General features: G+C 49.6%; 3 protein-coding genes and 2 non-coding genes across 5 annotated transcripts; 4 read left to right on the forward strand and 1 right to left on the reverse strand.

The window, feature by feature from the left end:
• The first annotated feature begins 903 nt into the window (after window positions 1-903).
• On the forward strand, window positions 904-14,795 carry mfhas1 (malignant fibrous histiocytoma amplified sequence 1). The gene is made up of 2 exons (XM_023960899.1): window positions 904-4,261; window positions 13,509-14,795. Exons 1-2 carry the CDS (start codon window positions 1,351-1,353, stop codon window positions 13,631-13,633), a joined length of 3,036 nt encoding a protein of 1,011 aa, XP_023816667.1. The 5' UTR covers window positions 904-1,350; the 3' UTR covers window positions 13,634-14,795.
• Window positions 14,796-15,387: 592 nt separating this feature from the next.
• LOC111948357 (nestin-like) lies at window positions 15,388-22,524 on the reverse strand. The gene is made up of 4 exons (XM_023961105.1): window positions 22,512-22,524; window positions 20,228-20,688; window positions 19,878-20,006; window positions 15,388-17,349 (listed from the first exon to the last, which is right to left on the reverse strand). Exons 1-4 carry the CDS (start codon window positions 22,522-22,524, stop codon window positions 15,601-15,603), a joined length of 2,352 nt encoding a protein of 783 aa, XP_023816873.1. The 3' UTR covers window positions 15,388-15,600.
• On the forward strand, window positions 22,257-25,784 carry rpl17 (ribosomal protein L17). Its single transcript, XM_004085437.4, has 7 exons — window positions 22,257-22,327; window positions 22,733-22,782; window positions 22,880-22,920; window positions 24,408-24,542; window positions 24,730-24,828; window positions 25,349-25,540; window positions 25,709-25,784. Exons 2-7 carry the CDS (start codon window positions 22,743-22,745, stop codon window positions 25,754-25,756), a joined length of 555 nt encoding a protein of 184 aa, XP_004085485.3. The 5' UTR covers window positions 22,257-22,327; window positions 22,733-22,742; the 3' UTR covers window positions 25,757-25,784.
• Window positions 24,580-24,646, forward strand: LOC111948400. The gene has a single exon (XR_002874392.1). It is a non-coding gene; the product is annotated as a small nucleolar RNA SNORD58 (small nucleolar RNA).
• On the forward strand, window positions 25,581-25,645 carry LOC111948394. The gene has a single exon (XR_002874386.1). It is a non-coding gene; the product is annotated as a small nucleolar RNA SNORD58 (small nucleolar RNA).
• Window positions 25,785-26,249: the final 465 nt, after the last annotated feature.

The following is a 26,249-nucleotide window of genomic DNA, read 5'->3' on the forward strand; positions in this document are numbered from 1 at the left end:
AATTTTATTTATTCATCTGTAATTGATATGTTGTTCCAAAGTTACAACCAATGGGTCTTTTAATTTTCACATCAAAGACATGAATTACCCAGCAAAGTCCCACATCACAAGACAGGAGCTCGATAACCGCGAACTCTGTGTTAAGTATTGGAACATTAACAGTTTGCCACACAAGGGGGTTGGTCTTCATCCTCTACCAAACTTTAACTCATGGTGCAAAAAAAAAATAAACATAACAGTTTAAATCACTAGTTAAAACAGAGTAAAACAGCTAGACAATAAAACCCGTGGACAAAAACTCACACTTAGACCCCAATCTGCCCAGATAGACAAAGAAAATGGTATCCCACAATTCCTTGCGATTACTAATGCATCCAATTTAATGGTATCATGTTGGATCAACATGATTGAAATTAGTAACTTTTAAATGGATTATTTTTATGTACAATCGACATGATTCATTCACGTAAGATTTACAAACATAAAATTTTCTGGTTGAAATGACAAGTTACTTTTTCGTTAACTTAATTGGCTGGTAATTTCCTTTTTTTGAGTGTGTTCAGTTACAAAAAGACATCATTTGGAGTTTGTGGTGATAAATTATTTGATTTGGATATTAATACACTAATATCTGGGAAATGTTTCATTCACAAATTCTTTCAAATCAAACCATTTTTTATTAAATTCAATTAATAGATCTTTTCATATTTTGAATCACTAAAGTTTATGAAAAACAAAAATGCAGAAAATTTCATTTAAACGATCGCATGTTGATGACAATCCCTATTATTATATTATGACATTTGGCTGCGATTCTACTGTTATTAGAGTTTTTTGTATTTTATTATTTCTGTTCTGTTCATGTGAACATGTGTGAACATGTGTGAACATCTTTTGAAGTTATAAAAAAAAAAATGCAGATTTGATGCTTTTATTTTGAAGCGTCTAGATTAGGGATTTTGTTCTGAAAGGAATCCTGAGTGAGTCTGAACAGCAAGTGAGGATGAGGACTTTCCCTCCCCCTCCTCCCGCTGGGTGGAGGGAGGAAGAGGAGGAGGACGAGCGCGTGGACGGCTGACGCAGTGCGCTGCCAGGAAGACCCACGGAAATCCTCTCCGACGCGGATCTGCGGAGCCTCGCGGCCCGGAGGACGGTTCTGGATGGGTTCGGCGCTGACGGCGGGGGGGCGGCTGTGAGCTCTCAGCGCGGCGGAGCCGCAGAGGATGCCCCCGCGGAGCCCCTCCCGCCGCCGTCCAGACCTCCATTGTTTCCTGACACCGACCAGCGCCTCCCGGGGGAGGGAGGGCGACCACAACGACGCCGGTCTCTGAGGAGGCATGCCCAGGATCCATGCGGACTCTGGACGAAAACCAGGAGGAGCAGGAGGAGGAGGAGAGGAGGAGGTCGGAGCGGCTGAAGGCGGCGCGCCTGTGGAGAGATGCGGCGCTGCGCTCCAGGAAGCTGCGCAGCGGTCTGCGCCAGCTCACGCTCTGCGCCCAGAACCAGCAGCTGGTCCTGCCGGAGGACATCTCCGAGGTGGAGGCGCTCAACCTGGGGAACAACTCCCTGCAGGAGCTCCCGGAGGAGCTGGGCTCCTCTCTCAACAAGCTGCGCGTGCTGGAGCTGCGCAGGAACAAGTTCACGGCCGCGCCCCGCGTGCTCTGCGAGCTGGGCCAGCTGGTGGAGCTGGACATGAGCCACAACTGTCTGCGGACTCTGTCGGAGGGTCTGGGCCAGCTGAGGGCGCTGAAGAAGCTCTGCGTCAGCCACAACAAGATCCAGAGCCTCCCGGCGCAGATCGGAGCCCTGCAGGCCCTGGAGGAGCTGGACATCAGCTTCAACCTCCTGCACGGCCTCCCCAGGTCCTTCTCCAGCCTGACCCGGCTGCGCGCGCTGGACGCCGACCACAACCAGCTCAGCCAGTTCCCCGTGGAGATCCTGGCCCTCGGCCAGCTGGAGGAGCTGGACCTGTCGGGGAACAGGTTCGTGGCCCTACCCGCCAACATCTGGAGGCTGACGTCCATCAAAGTGCTGTGGCTCAGCAGTCTGCGCATGGCCTCCCTGCCAGAGACCTTCTGCCGCCTGCAGAACCTGGAGAGCCTCATGCTGGACGGGAACCGGTTGTCTGCACTGCCGCCGTCCTTCGGCCTCCTGCAGAGGCTCAAGATGATGAATCTGTCCTCCAACCAGCTGCAGGTCTTCCCTCAGGCGCTCCTGGGCGTCTGCGGGTTGGAGGAGCTCTACCTGAGCAGGAACAGGCTGAGCCACGTCCCAGAGGAGATCAGCCAGCTGGGGAGGCTGGTCAACCTGTGGCTGGACAACAACAGCATCACGCGCCTCCCCGACTCCATCGTGGATCTGGAAAACCTGGAGGAGCTGGTTCTCCAGGGAAACCACATCGCCGTTCTCCCCGATAACTTTGGGAAGCTCTCCAGGGTGAACATCTGGAAGGTGAAGGACAACCCGCTGATCCAGCCGCCATACGAGGTCTGCATGAAGGGCATTCCCTACATCGCTCTGTACCAGCAGGAGCTGGCGCAGTCGCAGCTCGCCGTCAAGCCACGCCTCAAACTGGTCCTGATGGGGAGGAAGGACGCCGGGAAGACGCTGCTGAGGCGGAGCCTGATGGGGACGAGGGAGGATGGGGGAGGGAACCGAGGGGTGGAGCTCGTGCACTGGGAGGCCGACGCCCATCGCAAACTGACCTTTATGGTCTTTGACCTTTCAGGGAATCCCAACTTTGACCTGGTCAAACCCTTCTTCCTGTCTCCTGGCGCTCTCTACGTCCTCGTGGTCAACCTCAAATCCTACGTACCAAAAAGCTTCCACGACCACGTGGGGCGTTTCCTGCGCCTGCTCTGTGCCAAAGTCCCCCACGCCGTGGTGTTTGTTGTGGGCACGCACGCCGACCTGTGTGGCGAGGCGGAGCTGGAGGAGAAGACGCTGGACATCCACCGGCGGATCGGCCTGCAGGAGGAGGCGGACGTCCGGAGCCTGGGACGCCTGGCTGAGGAGGTGGAGCTGGCTCTGGAGCAGGGCTTCTCTGTGCGCTCCTCCAGCCCGCACGTTCTGTTCTACGGCGTGTCAGACCGGAACCTGCGCCGCCGCAGAGCTCAACTGGACTTCCTGTTGAAGCGGCGGCTGCAGGTCCTGTCGCCGGTGCTGAGCGTCAGCTGCACCGGGCCTCAGAGGAACATCCAGAAGCTTCGGGAGAAGCTCCTGTCGGTGGCGGAGCACCGGGACATCTTCCCCAACCTGCACCGCGTGCTGCCCAAGTCCTGGCAGATGCTGGAGGAGCTGCTCCTGCAGTCCTCGGAGCTGTGGCTCTCCTGGTGGAGCGCCGCCCGTCTGGGCCTGCAGGCGGGGCTGACGGAGGAGCGGCTGCAGAGCGCCCTGTCCTACCTGCACGAGAGCGGGAAGCTGCTGTACTTCGAGGACAGCCCCGCCCTGAAGGAGCACGTCTTCCACAACCTTCCCCGCGTCATCGGCATCCTCAACGTCTTCTTCCAGAGGGACCGGTCCATGCTGCTGGACCGCCTGCTCTCCGAGGGGGAGAGGGGGGGCAGGGGGCGGGTCAGCCTGGTCATGCAGGACAAGACGGGGGAGAACCTGGAAGTGACTCACCTGCAGCAGCACCTGGTGGCCTTCCTTCAGCACGGCCTGCTGCCCTCCGGCGTCATCCGCCTGCTGCTCCGCCCCCTCATCCAGACGCAGCAGGACCTCCACCTCATCATGGAGCTGCTGCAGAAGATGGGGGTCTGCTACTGCGTCCGTACGCCTCGATCCACCCCCCCAAACGGGGGCGCCGCGTGGTTCAAGTTCCCAAGCTACGTCAGCAGCGAGGAGCCGCAGGCGGGGGCCCCGCTTCTGCCCACCAGCCCCCTGTTCTCGGTGGAGCAGCTGCACATCCAGTACAGCTTCCCCTTCCTGTTTCCTCCCGGCCTGCTGGCGCGCTTCAGTGTGCAGATCGACAGACACGTGGTGCATCGGTCCGACAGCAAGAACCAGATCCTAGCCTACCGGGGCAAGGTTCCCGTGGTGGTCAGCCACCAGCCGCCCAGGGCGGGGCAGCAGGCGGAGACCCTGTCCATCATCAGCCACGCCTCGCTGCCCAACATGTGGACCGCCTGGCAGGCCGTCACGCCGCTGGTGGAGGAGCTGGACGCCCTGCTGCAGGAGTGGCCCGGCCTGCTGTACTCGGTCCAGATCCTCTGCTCCAAGTGTCTGCGGCGGGGCGCCCAAAGCCCACACCCCTTCCCAGGTGAGTCCTCCGCCGGGAAAGAGGTCACCTGACCTGCACACAGTCCGCTTTCAGACTCCAGGCCTACAGGGTTCGTATCCCACATGATCACCAGCTAGGGGGGTCCCAAAGGTTTTTATGGGCCGAACACACCTGATCCAGGTGAGCAGCAGCAGGTAGACCCGGTTCTGAAGAACCAGCAGGATGTCAGCCCACCAGGCCTGGAGTTCATGTGTGTGTGTGTGTAAATGTGTATGTGTGTGTGTGTGTTCATGTGTGTGTGTTCATGTGTGTGTGTGTTCATGTGTGTGTGTGTTCATGTGTGTGTGTGTTCATGTGTGTGTGTAAATGTGTATGTGTGTGTTCATGTGTGTGTGTGTTCACGTGTGTGTGTGTGTTCATGTGTGTGTGTGGGTGTGTTCGTGTGTGTGTGTGGGTGTTCATGTGTGTGTGTGTGTTCATGTGTGGGTGTGTTCTTGTGTGTGTGTGTTCTTGTGTGTGTGTGTTCATGTGTGTGTGTTCATGTGTGTGTGTTCATGTGTGTGCGTGTTCATGTGTGTGTGTGTTCATGTGTGTGTGTTCATGTGTGTGCGTGTTCATGTGTGTGTTCATGTGTGTGTGTTCATGTGTGTGTTCTTGTGTGTGTGTTCATGTGTGTGTGTAAATGTGTATGTGTGTGTTCATGTGTGTGTGTGTTCATGTGTGTGTTCATGTGTGTGTGTTCTTGTGTGTGCGTGTTCATGTGTTTGTTCATGTGTGTGTGTTCTTGTGTGTGTGCGTTCATGTGAGTGTGTTCATGTGTGTGTGTTCATGTGTGTGTGTTCATGTTTGTGTTCATGTGTGTGTGTTCATGTGTGTGTTCTTGTTTGTGTTCATGTCTGTGTGTGGGTGTGTTCATGTGTGTGTTCATGTGTGTGTGTTCATGTGTGTGTGTTTATGTGTGTGTTCATGTGTGTGTGTTCATGTGTGTGTTCATGTTTGTGTTCATGTCTGTGTGTGGGTGTGTTCATGTGTGTGTTCATGTGTGTGTTCATGTGTGTGTTCATGTCTGTGTGTGGGTGTGTTCATGTGTGTGTTCATGTGTGTGTGTTCATGTGTGTGTGTTTATGTGTGTGTTCATGTGTGTGTTCATGTGTGTATTCTTGTGTGTGTTCATGTGTGTGTGTTCATGTGTGTGTTCATGTGTGTGTTCTTGTGTGTGCGCGTTCTTGTGTGTGTGTGTTCATGTGTGTGTTCATGTGTGTGTTCATGTGTGCGTTCATGTCTGTGTGTGGGTGTGTTCATGTGTGTGTTCATGTGTGTGTTCATGTGTGTGTTCTTGTGTGTGCGTGTTCTTGTGTGTGTGTGTTCATGTGTGTGTGTTCTTGTGTGTGTTCATGTGTGTGTGGTTGTGTGTGTGTGGTTGTGTGTGTGTTCTTGTGTGTGCGTGTTCTTGTGTGTGTGTGTTCATGTGTGTGTGTTCATGTGTGTGTTCATGTGTGTGTTCTTGTGTGTGCGTGTTCTTGTGTGTGTGTGTTCGTGTGTGTGTGTTCTTGTGTGTGTTCATGTGTGTGTGGTTGTGTGTGTGTTCTTGTGTGTGCGTGTTCTTGTGTGTGTGTGTTCATGTGTGTGTGTTCATGTGTGTGTTCATGTCTGTGTGTGGGTGTGTTCATGTGTGTGTTCATGTGTGTGTTCATGTGTGTGTTCATGTCTGTGTGTGGGTGTGTTCATGTGTGTGTTCATGTGTGTGTTCATGTGTGTGTGTTCATGTGTGTGTTCATGTCTGTGTGTGGGTGTGTTCATGTGTGTGTTCGTGTGTGTGTTCATGTGTGTGTTCATGTGTGTGTGTTCATGTGTGTGTTCATGTCTGTGTGTGGGTGTGTTCGTGTGTTCATGTGTGTGTTCATGTGTGTGTTCATGTGTGTGTTCATGTGTGTGTGTTCATGTATGTGTTCATGTCTGTGTGTGGGTGTGTTCGTGTGTTCATGTGTGTGTTCTTGTGTGTGTGTTCTTGTGTGTGTGTTCATGTGTGTGTGTTCATGTGTGTGTTCATGTGTGTGTTCTTGTGTGTGCGTGTTCTTGTGTGTGTGTGTTCTTGTGTGTGTTCATGTGTGTGTGGTTGTGTGTGTGTTCTTGTGTGTGCGTGTTCTTGTGTGTGTGTGTTCATGTGTGTGTTCATGTCTGTGTGTGGGTGTGTTCATGTGTGTGTTCATGTGTGTGTTCATGTGTGTGTTCATGTCTGTGTGTGGGTGTGTTCATGTGTGTGTGTTCATGTGTGTGTTCATGTGTGTGTGTTCATGTGTGTGTTCATGTCTGTGTGTGGGTGTGTTCGTGTGTTCATGTGTGTGTTCTTGTGTGTGTGTTCTTGTGTGTGTGTTCATGTGTGTGTGTTCATGTGTGTGTTCATGTGTGTGTGTTCATGTGTGTGTTCATGTCTCTGTGTGGGTGTGTTCGTGTGTTCATGTGTGTGTTCTTGTGTGTGTGTTCTTGTGTGTGATCAGGGCCTTTGAATGTAAAGCGCATTGGGTCTTAAATTTTCACCATTTGGGGTGGGTTCTGATCCAGACGTGTGGATCAGAACCAACAGTTGAGACCCGGAAATGTGAACGGGTCACATGTTTGCTTTCTGAGCGACCCGACCCGTGTCGGACAGAACCTGGCAGTGGCTCAGACCAAACGGAGCAGCACTTTCACCGCCCAGCTCTGATCCAGTTAAAGGATCTGAGGGATTAAAGGTCCGGCGCCGAGCGGCCAGCCTTTCAGGGTCACGCAGGAGCCACGCCCCCTCGGCTGACCGAGCCCGTGTCTCCTCCCACAGCGGGGAGCTGGATCCTGATTGGCTAACGGGCTCTGCAGTCTCCAGACATTAAAGCAGTTCTGGCTCCGCCCACAGTCGTTTCCTGCGTAGAACATCTGACGTTGTGGTCCACAGAACCTCTGGACCCGGTTCTGTCAGATGTTGAAGCCTTCTTCTGCAGAGCGTCAGATTATCTGGATTATCATCTGGATTATCATCCTTCATCCTCAGAGATCAGATCTGACTCGACGCTGATCTTCCAGAAGATCTTAAAGCGGGGGGGGGGGGGGGGGGGGGGGGGGGGGGGTGATTGACTGGCCCTAACGATGACTCAGCATTTCCCTCCGCTGACTCATGGGGGCGTGGCTTCTGCTCAGATGTTTTCATCCACCAGGAGATCCGGGTTTAATCTGAAGCTGCCGTGGTGAGTTCAGGTGTGTCTGGAGGACAGAGAGATGTCTTTGTAGGAGGCTCAGGCTCTGGGAGCGCCGGATTTTCCTGACCTGCCTGAACACATCGTACTGATGTTTACAGTGCTCTGAATTCTGTGGAGATTAAACCTGTGGGATGGGTCGCCTGTCAATCAGGTGTGTTTGTTTTCCTGTGGGGGGGTTACAGATGCAGGTGTCAATCAGGTGTCTTGGTGTGTGGCGGGGGGGCGGATAATTCTGTTGCATCACTGCTGTAATCCCGTTTGAGCCCACATGTGACCCAGGTCTGCTGAGGTCTTTGAACGCCTCGCAGCTTCCTGTTATGAATGAAAACAGAGAAGTCTGTTTCCTCCCTTATTTGGTCAAAGGAGGCGTGGCTGCAGTGTGACTCCTCCCATCAGACAGCAGAAACTCTGCCTTCTGTGTGAATAAAGGATCTCCAGACAAGAAGATCCTGTTTGATCCGATACGTTTCAGGAAGCAGAGAAGCTGCTGCTCGCCATTGTTGAGACTCTTTTTGGACACTCAGGGCCTCCATAGTCGCTCATTAAGGCTTTACTCTCTTTGGTCTAAACCTGTGAGTTCATTAAAGGTGCTGAGTCGTGGTTCTGCATGTCGTTCTGAGGCTTTCAATGACCGTGGTAATCTGCAGACTTCGTAATCTTCCGATGGATAATCCAGAGGATCAGAGAACTCCAACATGTACAGAAGGCCCAGTGCATGATGGGATGCCTGCAGGCGCTGCTGCTCTATGGGATTAGCTTCTTGGTTGGTTTGTTCTGATCCGGTTCTGCTCCATGAGTCTGATCCTGATTTGATCCAGTTCAGATGAAGCCACAGGAAGTCTTTCAGAGCCTTCACTCCTCCGTGTTCTCCTCCTCCTTCATGTTCTCCTCCTCCTCCATGTTCTCCTCCTCCTCTGTGTTCTCCTCCCTCCTTCATGTTCTCCTCCTCCTTCATGTTCTCCTCCTCCTCCATGTTCTCCTCCTCCTCCGTGTTCTCCTCCTCCTTCATGTTCTCCTCCTCCTCTGTGTTCTCCTCCTCCTTCATGTTCTCCTCCTCCTCTGTGTTCTCCTCCCTCCTTCATGTTCTCCTCCTCCTCCGTGTTCTCCTCCTCCTCCATGTTCTCCTCCTCCTTCATGTTCTCCTCCTCCTCCGTGTTCTCCTCCTCCTTCATGTTCTCCTCCTCCTCCATGTTCTCCTCCTCCTCCGTGTTCTCCTCCTCCTTCATGTTCTCCTCCTCCTCTGTGTTCTCCTCCTCCTTCATGTTCTCCTCCTCCTCTGTGTTCTCCTCCCTCCTTCATGTTCTCCTCCTCCTCCGTGTTCTCCTCCTCCTCCATGTTCTCCTCCTCCTTCATGTTCTCCTCCTCCTCCGTGTTCTCCTCCTCCTTCATGTTCTCCTCCTCCTCCATGTTCTCCTCCTCCTCCGTGTTCTCCTCCTCCTTCATGTTCTCCTCCTCCTCTGTGTTCTCCTCCTCCTTCATGTTCTCCTCCTCCTCTGTGTTCTCCTCCCTCCTTCATGTTCTCCTCCTCCTCCGTGTTCTCCTCCTCCTCCATGTTCTCCTCCTCCTTCATGTTCTCCTCCTCCTCCGTGTTCTCCTCCTCCTTCATGTTCTCCTCCTCCTCCATGTTCTCCTCCTCCTCTGTGTTCTCCTCCTCCTTCATGTTCTCCTCCTCCTCTGTGTTCTCCTCCTCCTCTGTGTTCTCCTCCTCCTCCATGTTCTCCTCCTCCTTCATGTTCTCCTCCTCCTCCGTGTTCTCCTCCTCCTTCATGTTCTCCTCCTCCTCCATGTTCTCCTCCTCCTCCGTGTTCTCCTCCTCCTTCATGTTCTCCTCCTCCTCTGTGTTCTCCTCCTCCTTCATGTTTTTCTCCTCCTCCATGTCCTCCTCCTCCTCCATGTTCTCCTCCTCCTCCGTGTTCTCCTCCTCCTTCATGTTCTCCTCCTCCTCTGTGTTCTCCTCCCTCCTTCATGTTCTCCTCCTCCTCTGTGTTCTCCTCCTCCTTCATGTTTTTCTCCTCCTCCGTGTTCTCCTCCTCCTACGTGTTCTCCTCCTCCTTCATGTTCTCCTCCTCCTCCATGTTCTCCTCCTCCTTCATGTTCTCCTCCTCCTCCGTGTTCTCCTCCTCCTTCATGTTCTCCTCCTCCTCCATGTTCTCCTCCTCCTCCGTGTTCTCCTCCTCCTTCATGTTCTCCTCCTCCTCTGTGTTCTCCTCCTCCTTCATGTTCTCTTCCTCCTTCATGTTCTCCTCCTCCTTCATGTTCTCCTCCTCCTTCATGTTCTCCTCCTCCTTCATGTTCTCCTCCTCCTCTGTGTTCTCCTCCCTCCTTCATGTTCTCCTCCTCCTCCGTGTTCTCCTCCCTCCTTCATGTTCTCCTCCTCCTTCATGTTCTCCTCCTCCTCCATGTTCTCCTCCTCCTTCATGTTCTCCTCCTCCTCTGTGTTCTCCTCCTCCTTCATGTTCTCCTCCTCCTCCATGTTCTCCTCCTCCTCCATGTTCTCCTCCTCCTCCATGTTCTCCTCCTCCTTCATGTTCTCCTCCTCCTCCATGTTCTCCTCCTCCTCCGTGTTCTCCTCCTCCTTCATGTTCTCCTCCTCCTCCATGTTCTCCTCCTCCTCTGTGTTCTCCTCCTCCTTCATGTTCTCCTCCTCCTCTGTGTTCTCCTCCCTCCTTCATGTTCTCCTCCTCCTCCATGTCCTCCTCCTCCTCTGTGTTCTCCTCCTCCTTCATGTTTTTCTCCTCCTCCATGTCCTCCTCCTCCTCCGTGTTCTCCTCCTCCTCCGTGTTCTCCTCCTCCTTCATGTTCTCCTCCTCCTCTGTGTTCTCCTCCCTCCTTCATGTTCTCCTCCTCCTCTGTGTTCTCCTCCTCCTTCATGTTTTTCTCCTCCTCCATGTTCTCCTCCTCCTCCGTGTTCTCCTCCTCCTCTGTGTTCTCCTCCTCCTTCATGTTTTTCTCCTCCTCCATGTCCTCCTCCTCCTCCATGTTCTCCTCCTCCTCCGTGTTCTCCTCCTCCTTCATGTTCTCCTCCTCCTCTGTGTTCTCCTCCCTCCTTCATGTTCTCCTCCTCCTCCATGTCCTCCTCCTCCTCCGTGTTCTCCTCCTCCTTCATGTTCTCCTCCTCCTCCATGTTCTCCTCCTCCTCCATGTTCTCCTCCTCCTTCATGTTCTCCTCCTCCTCCATGTTCTCCTCCTCCTCTGTGTTCTCCTCCTCCTCCATGTTCTCCTCCTCCTCCGTGTTCTCCTCCTCCTCCGTGTTCTCCTCCCCTCCTTCATGTTCTCCTCCTCCTCCCGTGTTCTCCTCCTCCTTCATGTTCTCCTCCTCCTTCATGTTCTCCTCCTCCTTCATGTTCTCCTCCTCCTCTGTGTTCTCCTCCCTCCTTCATGTTCTCCTCCTCCTCCGTGTTCTCCTCCCTCCTTCATGTTCTCCTCCTCCTTCATGTTCTCCTCCTCCTTCATGTTCTCCTCCTCCTTCATGTTCTCCTCCTCCTCCATGTTCTCCTCCTCCTTCATGTTCTCCTCCTCTGTGTTCTCCTCCTCCTTCATGTTCTCCTCCTCCTCCATGTTCTCCTCCTCCTCCATGTTCTCCTCCTCCTTCATGTTCTCCTCCTCCTCCATGTTCTCCCCCTCCTCCGTGTTCTCCTCCTCCTCCATGTTCTCCTCTTCCTCTGTGTTCTCCTCCTCCTCCGTGTTCTCCTCCCTCCTTCATGTTCTCCTCCTCCTCCGTGTTCTCCTCCTCCTTCATGTTCTCCTCCTCCTTCATGTTCTCCTCCTCCTCCATGTTCTCCTCCTCCTCTGTGTTCTCCTCCTCCTTCATGTTCTCCTCCTCCTTCATGTTCTCCTCCTCTTTCATGTTCTCCTCCTCCTCCATGTTCTCCTCCTCCTCTGTGTTCTCCTCCTCCTTCATGTTCTCCTCCTCCTTCATGTTCTCCTCCTCCTCCATGTTCTCCTCCTCCTCCATGTTCTCCTCCTCCTTCATGTTCTCCTCCTCCTCCATGTTCTCCTCCTCCTCTGTGTTATCCTCCTCCTTCATGTTCTCCTCCTCCTTCATGTTCTCCTCCTCCTCCATGTTCTCCTCCTCCTCTGTGTTCTCCTCCTTCATGTTTTTCTCCTCCTCCATGTTTTCCTCCTCCTTCATGTTCTCCTCCTCCTCCATGTTCTCCTCCTCCTTCATGTTCTCCTCCTCCTCCATGTTCTCCTCCTCCTCTGTGTTCTCCTCCTCCTCTGTGTTCTCTTCCTTCATGTTTTTCTCCTCCTCCATGTTTTCCTCCTCCTCCATGTTCTCCTCCTCCTTCATGTTCTCCTCCTCCTTCATGTTCTCCTCCTCCTCCATGTTCTCCTCCTCCTCTGTGTTCTCCTCCTTCATGTTTTTCTCCTCCTCCATGTTTTCCTCCTCCTCCATGTTCTCCTCCTCCTCCGTGTTCTCCTCCTCCTCCATGTTTTCCTCCTCCTCCATGTTCTCCTCCTCCTCCGTGTTCTCCTCCTCCTTCATGTTCTCCTCCTCCTCTGTGTTCTCCTCCCTCCTTCATGTTCTCCTCCTCCTCCATGTTCTCCTCCTCCTCTGTGTTCTCCTCCTCCTTCATGTTTTTCTCCTCCTCCATGTCCTCCTCCTCCTTCATGTTCTCCTCCTCCTCCATGTCCTCCTCCTCCTCCATGTTCTCCTCCTCCTCCATGTTCTCCTCCTCCTCCGTGTTCTCCTCCTCCTTCATGTTCTCTTCCTCCTCCATGTTCTCCTCCTCCTCTGTGTTCTCCTCCTCCTTCATGTTCTCCTCCTCCTCTGTGTTCTCCTCCCTCCTTCATGTTCTCCTCCTCCTCTGTGTTCTCCTCCCTCCTTCATGTTCTCCTCCTCCTCCATGTTCTCCTCCTCCTCTGTGTTCTCCTCCTCCATGTTTTTCTCCTCCTCCATGTCCTCCTCCTCCTCCATGTTCTCCTCCTCCTCCGTGTTCTCCTCCCTCCTTCATGTTCTCCTCCTCCTCCATGTTCTCCTCCTCCTCTGTGTTCTCCTCCTCCTTCATGTTCTCCTCCTCCTCCATGTCCTCCTCCTCCTCCATGTTCTCCTCCTCCTCCGTGTTCTCCTCCCTCCTTCATGTTCTCCTCCTCCTTCATGTTCTCCTCCTCCTTCATTTTCTCCTCGTCCTTCATGTTCTCCTCCTCCTTCATGTTCTCCTCGTCCTTCATGTTCTCCTCCTCCTCCGTCTTCTCCTCCTCCGTGAATGTTCATGTGGGCTCTCCCCCTGTGGGAGGTGGAGGAGGTTCTGACTTTGGTTTCATGGTCAGACATCTTCTCAACAGCGTGCAGACCGGCCTCCGTCAGTCTGGAGGTTCTGCCTCCAGCTCTTCTTCTGCCACAGGAAGTGGACGGGGAGTCGGAGAGGGAGGCAGAAGTCCAAACATCCCAGCAGGAGTTTCCTGGAAATGAAGCAGAGGGAGAAGGAGCTGCTTCCATTTATGGCTGAAATGCTCTGAGGAAGGCAGCGGGGGGGGGGGGGGGGGGGTGTCTTCAGGTTTACTGTACTCACTGGTTATTATTGGGGGGGTCATTCTTTGGCTCGGCCCAGTTTAGCTGCTGCAGGATTCCTAACCTGGTAGCTACTTTCAGAGGGACAGAACTGCTATTTTAGGAAGGGGGGGGGGCAATGCAACTGACAGGTGGCAGCTGGACGTCATCTTCATCGATGAAGATGATGAGTGACAGAAGCTGTAAGGACCCATAAAGACACTGCAGAAACATCTGGAAGGCGTTGAGGAGTGTGTGTCTGTGCCCTGGGTTCTGGCTGACAGGTCCAGGCCTTCGTCTCCAGAATAACGTTTTACATTTTAACCAGCAAACGTTTATATAGTCTGCTCAAACTGAGCATGCTCAGACCTGCAGAGCTGACCCGAGCGCGCATGCTCAGACACTCATCCTGTACTGACCCGCGGGTCCAGTGCTCCTCCTGCAGGAGCTCAGCCAGAACTGCAGTGGATGTGTTCCTTGCTGCCACCTGGTGGACATTTCGGGTCCTGCAGCCTCACCTGGGGGCTCAAGTGAGCCGAGTCTGACCGTCTGTTCTGTTCTGCAGGTGAGCTGCTGAGCCAGCCGCGGCCCGACGGCCTCACCGAGATCATCTGTCCCAAGAACGGCTCAGAGCGGGTCGACGTGGCCCTCGTCTACCCCCCCACCCCCACCGCCTGCAGCCCAAAGTGACGCCCCACCCTCCCCGGGGTTCCTGCTGTGCTGCAGGCCTCCGAGCACTATCCTGCTCACTCAGGGAGGGGGCGTTCCATGCAGGTCTGTCATGCTTTGCTGCAGGTCGCCGTCAGATGGTGGGAGGGGAAAGAGGGAGTCATGGAGAAGCTCCGCCCTCTGGCAGAGGTGCTCAGTGAGGAGGAGGAGTCTGAGCGGAGAGGGTTGGGGGTCAGAGTTGTGATCACAGCTGCAGCAGAACGATCCAGATGTTCCACCAGACCCTGCTGAATGACCTACTGAGCATGCTCAGTGTGGTTCCTGCTGAATGACCTACTGAGCATGCTCAGTGTGGTTCCTGCTGAATGACCTACTGAGCATGCTCAGTGTGGTTCCTGCTGAATGACCTACTGAGCATGCTCAGTGTGGTTCCTGCTGAATGACCTACTGAGCATGCTCAGTGTGGTTCCTGCTGAATGACCTACTGAGCATGCTCAGTGTGGTTCCCGCTGAATGAAGCTGTGGAAGAACTCTGCAGCCATCCGGACCTTCACCACGCAGACAGACGTACCATGAACCGCACATCTGGACTCAAACCAAAAGAGGAGGTTCTGACTGAGCATCTTCATCCTCAAACATCTGATCTGCTGGAATCATGGAGGACTGGGAGCTCGGCTGAAGTCCCAGAGGAGCCACCAGGAGGCGCTGCAGCAACAATCAATGGACTTCTATAAATATATAATTCTATATCATTTTAATATATCTGAAATATGCAGATTTTTTTACTTCTATAGAAAAGTTATTTATAAAGTCAAACTTCTGTTTTCTGAAACCACTGGTTCTGTTTCAGTAAAAGGTTCTGATGTGACCCGTTTGGTCGTGTTCCTGTGACCAGGTCCACTAAAATCTGACAAACCTCTGTGTGGTTTAACGGTGAGGAGACAGAACGGCTGAGCTGCTCCTCAGAGGAGTTAGTGTCTCCTCCTGCAGGAGGACCGCTGCTCCTCAGAGGAGCAGCAGAAACGCCTTCAGCTGTTCTTCATGGAAGCTTCCAGAACAAAGACTGTTTGCTCCGTTCTGTAAATAAAATCTTTATTTTTCTATGAGTACAGATTCCCGCTGAGGGTTTTTATGGAGCTGTTCTACACAACAAACCCAATAAACCAGAACCGCCTTCACCTCAGAGGCTCCGCCCCTTTATCTCAGCCTTCAGGAAACGTTTGCTGCCTCAGTCTTGATGAAGTCGTCCAGATCTGCAGCTCCTCACATCTGAACATCAACAACAGAAGAAAACCGTCTCTCCAGGTGACGGGTTCTGCTCAGGGTTCTGCTCAGGGTTCTGCAGGAACTCGCCCTCATGCCAGACTCCGCCACACTTCCTGTTCATGTCAGACGTGTGCGGTTCTTCACGGAGCTCTTCTGGATTAACCGTCTTCCAGAAAAGGTTTGTGCTCCGTGTTCTCAGCAGGAAGGACCGATTCTCCGGGAACCCATGAACATGAAAGTTCTCTGAAGGTTCTTGAAGGTTCTTTGAAGGTTTTGAAGGTTCTTTGAAGGTTTTGAAGGTTCCCTGAAATTTCTTAAAGGTTCTCTGAAGGTTCTTTGAAGGTTCTTGAAGGTTTTTGAAGGTTCTCTGAAAGTTTTTGAAAGTTCTCTGAAGGTTTTTGAAGGTTCTCCGAAGGTTCTTGAAGGTTCTTTGAAGGTTCTTGAAGGTTTTTGAAGGTTTTTGAAGGTTCTCTGAAAGTTTTTGAAAGTTCTCTGAAGGTTTTTGAAGGTTCTCTGAAAGTTTTTAAAGGTTCTCTGAAGGTTCTTTGAAGGTTCTTGAAGGTTCTCTGAAAGTTCTCGAAAGTTCTTGAAAGTTCTCTGAAGGTTCTCTGAAAGTTCTTGAAAGTTCTCCGAAGGTTCTTGAAGGTTCTTGAAAGTTCTTTGAAGGTTTCCGAAGGTTCTTGAAGGTTCTTTGAAGGTTTTTGAAGGTTCTCTGAAAGTTCTTAAAGGTTCTCTGAAGGTTCTTTGAAGGTTCTTGAAAGTTCTTGAAGGTTCTCTGAAAGTTCTCGAAAGTTCTTGAAAGTTCTCTGAAGGTTCTCTGAAAGTTCTTGAAAGTTCTCCGAAGGTTCTTGAAGGTTCTTGAAAGTTCTTTGAAGGTTTCTGAAGGTTCTTGAAGGTTCTCTGAAAGTTCTTAAAGGTTCTCTGAAGGTTCTTTGAAGGTTCTTAAAGGTTCTCTGAAAGTTCTCGAAAGTTCTTGAAAGTTCTCTGAAGGCTCTCTGAAAGTTCTTGAAAGTTCTCCGAAGGTTCTTGAAGGTTTTTGAAGGTTCTCTGAAAGTTCTTAAAGGTTCTCTGAAGGTTCTCTGAAGGTTCTTAAAGGTTCTCTGAAAGTTCTCTGAAGGTTCTTGAAAGTTCTTTGAAGGTTTCCGAAGGTTCTTTGAAGGTTCTTTGAAGGTTTTTGAAGGTTCTCTGAAGGTTCTTGAAAGTTCTTTGAAGGTTTTTGAAGGTTTTTGAAGGTTTCCGAAGGTTCTTGAAGGTTTTTGAAGGTTCTCTGGAGGTTCTTGAAAGTTCTCTGAAGGTTCTTGAAAGTTCTTTGAAGGTTTTTGAAGGTTTCCGAAGGTTCTTGAAGGTTTTTGAAAGGTTCTCTGGAGGTTCTTGAAAGTTCTTTGAAGGTTCTTGAAGGTTTTTGAAGGTTCTCTGAAAGTTCTTTGAAGGTTTCTGAAGGTTCTTGAAGGTTCTCTGAAAGTTCTTAAAGGTTCTCTGAAGGTTCTTTGAAGGTTCTTAAAGGTTCTCTGAAAGTTCTCGAAAGTTCTTGAAAGTTCTCTGAAGGCTCTCTGAAAGTTCTTGAAAGTTCTCCGAAGGTTCTTGAAGGTTTTTGAAGGTTCTCTGAAAGTTCTTAAAGGTTCTCTGAAGGTTCTCTGAAGGTTCTTAAAGGTTCTCTGAAAGTTCTCTGAAGGTTCTTGAAAGTTCTTTGAAGGTTTCCGAAGGTTCTTTGAAGGTTCTTTGAAGGTTTTTGAAGGTTCTCTGAAGGTTCTTGAAAGTTCTTTGAAGGTTTTTGAAGGTTTTTGAAGGTTTCCGAAGGTTCTTGAAGGTTTTTGAAGGTTCTCTGGAGGTTCTTGAAAGTTCTCTGAAGGTTCTTGAAAGTTCTTTGAAGGTTTTTGAAGGTTTCCGAAGGTTCTTGAAGGTTTTTGAAAGGTTCTCTGGAGGTTCTTGAAAGTTCTTTGAAGGTTCTTGAAAGTTTTTGAAGGTTCTCTGAAAGTTCTTTGAAGGTTTCTGAAGGTTCTTGAAGGTTCTCTGAAAGTTCTTAAAGGTTCTCTGAAGGTTCTTTGAAGGTTCTTAAAGGTTCTCTGAAAGTTCTCGAAAGTTCTTGAAAGTTCTCTGAAGGCTCTCTGAAAGTTCTTGAAAGTTCTCCGAAGGTTCTTGAAGGTTCTTGAAAGTTCTTTGAAGGTTTCCGAAGGTTCTTTGAAGGTTCTTTGAAGGTTTTTGAAGGTTCTCTGAAGGTTCTTGAAAGTTCTTTGAAGGTTTTTGAAGGTTTTTGAAGGTTTCCGAAGGTTCTTGAAGGTTTTTGAAGGTTCTCTGGAGGTTCTTGAAAGTTCTCTGAAGGTTCTTGAAAGTTCTTTGAAGGTTTTTGAAGGTTCTTTGAAGGTTCTTTGAAGGTTTTTGAAGGTTCTCCGAAGGTTCTTGAAGGTTCTTGAAAGTTCTTTGAAGGTTTCCGAAGGTTCTTTGAAGGTTCTTTGAAGGTTTTTGAAGGTTCTCTGAAGGTTCTTGAAAGTTCTTTGAAGGTTTTTGAAGGTTTTTGAAGGTTTCCGAAGGTTCTTGAAGGTTTTTGAAAGGTTCTCTGGAGGTTCTTGAAAGTTCTTTGAAGGTTTTTGAAGGTTCTTGAAAGTTTTTCAAGGTTCTCTGAAGGTTCTTCACGCTTTGAACTGGATGAATTCCTGAAGCAGATCTTTCAGGACGTCCTCCTGACGTGAAGAACGTTCCGACATGCTGACGGCTGCATCTTCAGAGGTTTGTGTTTGTTACAGACTAAAGTATCTTCATCCTCCTCATCATGGATGATCCTTTTTTTCAGACTTTATTGACAACAGCAGAGTGAACAAACAAAACAATCTATTTAGACGCATAACTACATGTGATACAACATCAATCTAATAACCTTTGGGGTTTAATGCATTTAAATATTTTTAAATATCAGATAGTTTGATAATATTACAGACTGAATGACTTCATTCATTTAGCTTTGGAGTTCCAGCATTTGGCTTTCTGAATATGGAAATCTACTAAAAATAAAAACATCAGTGTAATAAAGAGGTAATAAAGGTTGTTGTCTGTAAAAGATTTGTTGGAAACTGAATCCACACAAAAGTCCACTTCGGCTTCATGGAGGATCCTCCACCACAGTTTGAGTTCTGCTCTGTCTTCTCTGGTCATCAATGAGTTCCATCGCTAGAGGAGACACGCCCGCCCTGAAGCCTGGCCACCGGTGGCGGAGCGCGGCGCCATCTTGGTGAGGTCGTTGGCGCCCACATGACAATGATTTCTATAGCCTTTGGTGGCATCTGAGTAGCTTTTTACATATATTTACACATATATGTACATGCATCATTTGTTGTTGTTAAAAAGCAGAAACAGTCAGCCTCAAAAGCTCAAACTTTAATGAAAAATGCATAGTTGCAGAAAAAATGAAATTAAATTGAAAAATGATTACAAAGAATTTTTTAAATAATTTTTTTAAACATTTAGAAGTTTTAGACCTATTTGACATGTAATTTAAATTATTTGAGAGGCCCAACAATAAGTCAATAATTAATAACAATATCTAGACAATAAGTCAACAAAGAGTCCAAACGTTAACAATAGATTTACTGGTTTCCAAATGTTCTGAACATATCCAGACTGTATTACTAGTTGGTACCACAGTGATCCATCTGGGTTAGATCTTTTATTGCTAAGATCCACTTCTTCCTTAAGTCTGAATCCATTGGAAACCTGCAAGAAAAGTTCAGTCACTGAGTCAGAAATGTATAAATCTGTTACTATAACAGCCTAGTATGCTGTTTATAGGTTTAACTGAATAAAGTTTACATTTATGTTGACAGCAATTATCCGTCCATCATGCAGCATGTTGATAACAGCCCTGCAGCATCATGCATGTCAACATGTGTTCTATTAATGAAGCCCCTCCAGCAGTAAAAAATAAGAATTATAATACCTACCTGTGAATGTTCTGCCTTCCTCCTTCATGGACTCATTTCTCTGATTTTGGCCGTTGAAACCCAAACACTGAACTGGCATCTGGTAAAAAATGTGTTGACATGCACTGCAGCAGTGACTGGACCTCACCAAGATGGCGGCGCTCTCTTTTTTTTCCCATTTGGAACAAGGTCTTTATTCTGCTACACACATTTCTATGTGCTTTTATTTGGACACAGTGTGATATCCAAGTTTCCCAGCCGTTTCCGCTCGTGTTGGCAGGTTTTTTTGTCGTAAACGAGATGCTTGAGTGAACGCAGAAGACAAAGGTGGTGATTTACAGTAATCCACCTTCTGCTGTGACTCACAACTTGTTTACGCTTAAATCTCTCCGACATGATTCAGAAAACTAACTTGTTATTGCAGACACAAACAATGTAATTAAAACAAGAACAGAGTGTAGAATAAAGATTTCTGCGTCTCAGTGAAACAGAACAATGACATCTTTTAGATCGAAAGCTCTTCCACTCTTGCTTTGCTGCAGAGCAACTGAAGACAAAAGGATTTAGTCACAAGCTTCATCATGTCAGAAAAGCCTCTTTTTATGCTCTTCCTCCTCCCAATAGAGTGAAGGACCCACGTTGGGACTCTCTTTTCCTGATTCTAGGGCACAGAGACCCTAAGAGACCCTGGAACGTCCCAAACTAAGGCCGTCAAATGAGATCCAACCCAAAAGGTTCCGGACGGTTTGGAGTCGCCGTGGCACAAAAACTGCTCACATGCAGCCACAGCCATGTTTGCATTTCCTCCATCACAGACAACACATGAACAGGATTTGGTCTTCCAGTCTGGATGAACTTCACTTCTTTCAGCTCTTCATCTCCCTCTAAGGAAATGTCCCCGGGGCAGAAGTTCAGAAACCGTTTCCACCAGAACCTTTGACGTGAAAGAGGTTTTGCCTCCAGGTGGTGAGAAGATGGAGCTCCTGTGGACGTCCCGTGTTGGTGTCCACAGGCTGCCTGGGAGCTTCACGTCAGCATCTTCTCCCCTCATGCAGAGCAGAGCGGCTCTTGTTCTTTTGGGTGTTTACCTTGCTGCCCAGCTTGAGGGTGTCGATCTGCTCCCTCTGCTTGCTCAGGGTCTCCTTCATGCTGCAGAGGTGGTCGCTCATCATGCTCAGCTGCTCCTCGTAGCTCCTCGTGGTCGAGGCCAGCTCATCCTGTGAGTGATCTTCTGGTTTGTCAGTTTGGCGTCTTCACTCAGAGTCTCTCTGGCCTTTCCTGCAATAGTTCATCTCTTGGCCAAAGCTTCACTGGGAGTGAAAGTGCACAGCTTTGCTGTGTGAAATCTGGAGCTGCGTGGTGAGCTCCCCCACTCTGCACATGAAGGGACTTTATCAGCTGCTGCCGGGACTGCAGGGGTGGTGCACAACATTCCAACCAGGCTGGTGCAGAGAGCCGTCGTCTGCTGCCCCGCGGGGCTCTGCTCCGCCTCTGCTTCCTGGTGGTTTGGCGGGGGTCCGCCTGCTGCCGCTGTCTGCGAGTCTGGGCTCCCCCCCAGAGCCGCCGCGAGCTGCGCTTCCAGCTGGTTCTCCTTTTCCAGCCGCACCTTCCCCAGCTGGGCCTCCAGGAGCCCGTGCTCCTCCTCCTCCTGCTCCAGGCTCTGCTGCACCGCTGAGTGAGGCCCTCTGCTCTGGGTGGAGCTGGGGAGGACGCGGCGGTTCGACAGGGCTTCCCTGTACGGGACAGACGGGGCTCTGGGCCTTTGAGAGCATGAATAAAGGCAGCTGCTCTCTGCTTGCAAAGCGTGACTGTGCCGCCTCTGTAGCCTGCTGGTCAGCGAACACAGAGATCTGTGGCGGTGCAACGTTTCGGTGGGGGCTCCTGCTCCATGCTGGCCTCCTGCAGGAAAGGTTTGACGTTTCTTTAACAGAGTCGTGAAGACTGTGCAGGCAGGCGGAGAGCTGGGTAAAAACAGCTGCACTGCTAGTCTGTGGCGTGGCGTCCTGCCCACAGGGGAAGGCCAAGAGGTGGATGTGGGTCTGCAGCTTCAGAGACACTCTGGGACTCCTGGTTTTTGGCTCCTCCCACGAGGAACCACGTGATGTCTCCTTTTTTGAGGTTAACAGTTTGAGACAATTGTATACAATTATGCAAAGTATAGAAACATCGAAAAAAGTCCTGGACATGTACAAACAACAAATGCAGAATAAAATAAAGTAACATTTTTACCAATAATACAGAAAAAAATAAATACAAGACATTAAAATAAAAAATAAAATAAAATAAATATATAAATAAATAAAACAAATAAATAAAAAGGGGGGGGGGGTTTACATAAACATTTGAATGATTCTTAACTTAGGCGGTTTTCAAAAAGTTGACGGTTACAAACGATACTTTGAAGTTCCATAGCAAGTTTGTTTTCCATGACGGATGAAAAAAAGAGCAGAGTTCTTTATGAAACGTAGAAAAATATGGTTTGATTTTAAGGAATCGACATTTATGCATATAGAATTTACCCAAAATAATTACAACATTCAGAATAAAAACATTCAAAGAAAAGATGCTCAGTCGTTTCAATGTCATCGTGACAAACAGAACAACAGTTTTCAGGATTCCAAACCGTTTTCTTAATAATTCCTTGGATGGATAAATACCTGAAAAGGTTTGAAAGTGGACTTGGCTTTAGGAGGGATGGGGGGTTTGAAATATTTCCTATTTGTTTCTTTTCTGAAATGTTAAAATATTGGGTCATATAATTAGATAATAAGATGTAGGGAAAGGACGTTTCATTCAAATATTCTCTGATTTGACGGTTGGGGGGGTTGGACGTCGCTATGTTGTGTCCATTAATCAGAATCTTGGGGACAGGAGGACGTCTGTAGATGACATCATGAAACAGATCAGAAACTGATTTACAACATTCTGAGGAATGGCCTTAATAATGTTTTCAACATCTTTTCTATTTGTTAGTGAACCATATTTAGCTGTGAAATCATCAACAGACATGAGAGAAGCATCGTCATTAAGAAGATGCATTAAAGACCAAATTCCATTTCAAACCATGTTGGAACACAGATGGATTTGTTTCTAACAGTGACGTATCTGCAGTTCCATAGAGGAGTGTTGTCTGGACTGGAATGAGTTTTCATTACAGGAGAACTTGAATGGGAAGTTTCTTATTGTCAAAATCACAACTGAGTAAAAACTGGATCCCTCCTAGGCGGGAAAATATTTTATTAGGAACAATGAACCAAATACTATTTAGATTTATAATAAACGATTTTAACCAGTTTATTTTTAAGGTGCCATTAAGGCTGTTAGAGTCTATGGCTTGAAGACCTCCATCTTCAACCACGTGATGTCTCCTCTAGCGAAAGAACTCATTGGTTTTCATGGTTGGAACGCCCTCTGTCGGCGGGGCTGCGTTACTGCAGAGCGTCCTCCTCCCGGCCGGCAGGGGGCGGTGCTTCTGGCAGCCTGAACAACAGGAGGAGCTGCGCACGCGGGACTTCCTCTTTCCTGTGCGGCCTCAGAGGTGGGAGCGCTGTCCTTCTCCTCTCATCTCAATCTGTCGCTAATCTGCCTCTAATTCGCGCCATCCTCCTTTTTAATCTTCGGTGTTCGGTCCAGAACGTTCGGGATGATGATCTCAACACTGTAGTTTGTGTGCAGAACCGCGGGTTCTGCTGTTGACGGTTTCTCGGGTTCTTCATGCTAACGCTGCTCCGCCATGTTGTTCGGTTAGAAGTGGGTTTTTAGTCTTGGCGGTTCGGTTCGCAGAGTCGGAGTATTTTGAAGATTTTACCGCCTGCAGGGTGAACTGGTTCTGATGGGTTTTAAGCTGTGAGCCGGAGAACGCACAGAGGCTCACGGGGAATGTTTTAGCTGAAGTCGGCCCGGTTCCGGTTCTGTGTTTGAACGTGTCGTTTCTGTTCCGCAGGTGTCTGAAAATGGTCCGCTACTCTCTAGACCCCGAGAACCCCACGAAATGTGAGTATCTGAAGGGGGTTCGGGCTCGATTCTGCGGCTGTGATGATGGATTTCATGAAGATCTGGGCTGTGCGGTAACGTCTGCTCTGTTTTTCAGCGTGTAAGGCCAGGGGCTCCAACCTGCGGGTCCACTTCAAGGTAAGACCCGGTTCTGATAGGCCAGCTGTGTTTGGGTCGTGTAATTCCAGCTGATGGAGCAGAAACATTTTTTTTAAAGAAAACTTAATTGACAACTGAACATGCAGACAGTTTGAGGTCCAGTGGGTCTCATGCAGTGGTCCTCTTCAGGCTGGGACCGGTTTAGTGTCGGGCTTTCCACGGGCCGGTCCAAACGGAACCTAAACTGGTTTTTATTTATTTAGTTCTGAAAATATCAGACGACTTTAAAAGTTTAATAAATAATTCAGGTGAGATTTGCTGAATGTAAATAGTTACGTGTCAATAAATGTATTTTCATAGAACAGCATTAAAACACTGAGAACTCAGAGTCTGATCACGGCTCAGAGCAGAAACATTTAACATGTTTAGTTTTTACATGATTCTGTGAATTTTTATCACAGGAACACTTTCTGCACTAACTTTCTTAGCTGCTGCCTAATTCTCCCTAAATCTCTGTACGACAAGTTTCCTCAAACGTCTTCAGCAGGTCGACAGATTCATCTGAATCTGTTAAATGTTTACGGGCTAGCGCCTACGGGCTAGCGGCTAGCGCCTAGCAATGACCAACTTTTTAGGTTGTCAGATGAAGTGAACCATCTGATGTTCAGGTGGATTTTCTGAACATGAATCCTCTGGATCTGGACTGGAGAATCGGTCACTGCGTTAGGCGGAGCGGCGTCTGCTCCAGGAGATCAAGTGTCTCCATAAAACTCCTAGTTTGTTCTGGAAACTTCTAGTTTATGGTCCTTGTTGGGTTTTTCAGTCCGACTCTTTTTGTCCCCAAAGACACTTTCCAAATACATTTTTGCTCTCGTGGGCTTTGAGCTGCAGACTTGGCGGTCTGAGCCACACCTGAAGGTCACGTGAGGCGTTGAGAAAAGATGTGGTGAACAGAGTCCGGCAGTTTTTCAAAATAAGAGTCAGAAAATAAACAGTTACCGTATGGATTTCTTTTTGTCTGCGGCCCGGTACCAAGTGGCCCATGGACCAGTACCGGTCCGTGGGTTGGGAACCACTGTTGTAATGTACACGTAGAACTGGATGTGATAGAACCTCTATGATGGTTACCCTGATCAAGACTTTATTCAGAAACACACAGATTGGGTCTGATAGAATTCTAAAGGTTCTACTGTTCAGTATCTGAGCTCAGTTTCCTTTGTTAACATGGAAACATGGTTCCTCAATGGACCGGAAACCAGCGTCTCTAGAAGAGTTCTAGACCTCCCTCTGACCCGAGGCTCGGTTCTGGAAGGAGGGGTGTGGGATCAGGAAGTCACATGACCCTCAGTGATTAGCTGACCTGAAAGGGCACGGTGGCCCCGCCCCTCTTTAGAACCGTTTAAACTGAGCATGCTCCTCGGAGTGGAGCCGGCCCAGGGGTGGAGTGTCTGTCTTGTGGGTTTGAGCCCACAGGCAAGCAGATGGTCTTAGTTTGGTCCATTCCCACTCCTCTCTCTCCTGAACAGAACACCCGGGAGACGGCTCAGGCCATCAAAGGCATGCACATCCGCAAGGCCAACAAGTACCTGAGGGACGTCGTCGTCAAGCGACAGTGCGTCCCCTTCCGGCGCTACAACGGCGGCGTGGGCCGCTGCGCTCAGGTGAGTGCGGGCTCTGTGCGGACGCTCGGTTGCAGCGCTGCAGTGATGACCTTCTTAGGACACCTTTGGAATAAAGATGAAAAGACGAAAGAAAGCTGAGCAGTGCGTCGGTGGGAGGAGCTCCGCCCGGTGGGAGGAGCTCCGCCCGGTGGGAGGAGCAGCGACTTCACTCTGATGTTCTCCACAGGCCAAGCAGTTTGACTGGACCCAGGGCCGCTGGCCCAAGAAGAGCGCCGAGTTCCTGCTGCACATGCTGAAGAACGCCGAGAGCAACGCCGAGCTGAAGGTGAGCCCCGCCCACACGTCACATGACCGCTGCGTCAGGATAGTGAGTGACAGCTGACATAGTCAGACTGTATAGAGAGCTGGACTGAGTGAGTGTGGGGACCCCCCCCCCAATATGAAACTGGTTTATTTAAGACTCCAACCAAATGAAACGGTCGTCATGTTTGCAGTAGAGATGCTGTGATTGGTCGAAGGGGTCAGAACTGTGATTGGTCGAACCAAACAACTGTTTTATTGGTCAGAACAGTTCTGACCCGGTTCGGGGTCAGAACTGTTCTGACCAATAAAACAGTTGTTTGGTTCTCTGTAGCAGTCTGTGGAACGCCAGGGGGCGGGGTCTACCAGTTTATACCCTCTGCTACAAGTCGGTCATGGCCCTACAAACGTCTGTGACCTAATTGGACCAGCGTCGCCATGGCAACGCTGCGCTGGCACGGCCACGCGTTTCTCAGATTGCAGCTGAGACGGTCCTGGGTTCCTGCAGAACCTCCTGCAGCTGACGGTTCCTGTTGTGGTTCCAGGGTTTGGACGTGGACTCGCTGGTCATCGAGCACATTCAGGTGAACAAAGCGCCCAAGATGAGGCGGCGCACGTACCGCGCGCACGGCCGCATCAACCCCTACATGAGCTCGCCGTGCCACATCGAGATGATCCTCACCGAGAAGGAGCAGATCGTCCCCAAGCCGGAGGAGGAGGTGGCCCAGAAGAAGAAGGTGAGTTGTGAGCGCGCTCAGAGCCGCTTCCCGCCGCGCGCTGCAGTGATGACCTCTTAGGACACCTTTGGATTCTCCATGAAAACAACTTCTGACCTGAGCAGCCCAGGCGCCGCGGCGAAGCGTGTTGCCTGTCCCGCCAGAAGCTGACCCGTTCTCTGTCTGCAGGTGTCCCAGAAGAAGCTGAAGAAGCAGAAGCTGATGGCCCGCGAGTGACTCTGAATAAAGTTCTGCTCAAAGCACAGCCTGGTCTGACTGTTATTAAGCCCCGCCCCTCTGAGAGCCATATTCACTCCCACAATCCTTTGCTGTGAGTTTCAAATGGTTTGAACCTGTGTGAAGGCAAGGCAAGTTTATTTGTGTAGCACAATTCGTACACAAAGTAATTCAAGGTGCTTCACAAAACAGAAAAATGCATTAAAATCACAATACATCATAGAAATAATCAACGTAAAATTTACTTTAAAAGAAAAGAGAAAATTTGAAAATTGATTTAAAAAATAAAGGAAGGAAAGGAAAGAAAAGTGCAGGTAGGACCTTTCAGTCATATACGGCTAAACAGAAATGTTTTAAGTCTAGATTTGAACATGAACACAGAAGAGGCCTGTCTTACGACTTCAGGGAGGCTGTTCCAGATTTTAGCTGCAGAATATTGAAACGCTGATTCCCCTTGTTTAGTTCTGACTCTGGGAATCAACAGGAGGCCGGC

Source organism: Oryzias latipes, chromosome 12, assembly GCF_002234675.1.
Source record: "Oryzias latipes chromosome 12, ASM223467v1".
NCBI lineage: Eukaryota > Metazoa > Chordata > Actinopteri > Beloniformes > Adrianichthyidae > Oryzias > Oryzias latipes.

Coding starts and splice junctions, on each gene's coding strand:
- mfhas1 (XM_023960899.1), top strand. CDS start 1,351: ATGCGGACTCTGGACGAAAACCAGGAGGAGCAGGAGGAGGAGGAGAGG. Junction 4,262..13,508: donor AAGCCCACACCCCTTCCCAG/GTGAGTCCTCCG, acceptor TCTGTTCTGCAG/GTGAGCTGCTGAGCCAGCCG.
- LOC111948357 (XM_023961105.1), bottom strand. Junction 20,007..20,227: donor CGGCTCTCTGCACCAGCCTG/GTTGGAATGTTG, acceptor GATCACTCACAG/GATGAGCTGGCCTCGACCAC. Junction 17,350..19,877: donor CCCTCAAGCTGGGCAGCAAG/GTAAACACCCAA, acceptor AAGAACCTTCAG/AGAACCTTCAAAAACCTTCA.
- rpl17 (XM_004085437.4), top strand. CDS start 22,743: ATGGTCCGCTACTCTCTAGACCCCGAGAACCCCACGAAAT. Junction 24,829..25,348: donor AGAGCAACGCCGAGCTGAAG/GTGAGCCCCGCC, acceptor TTGTGGTTCCAG/GGTTTGGACGTGGACTCGCT. Junction 25,541..25,708: donor AGGTGGCCCAGAAGAAGAAG/GTGAGTTGTGAG, acceptor CTCTGTCTGCAG/GTGTCCCAGAAGAAGCTGAA.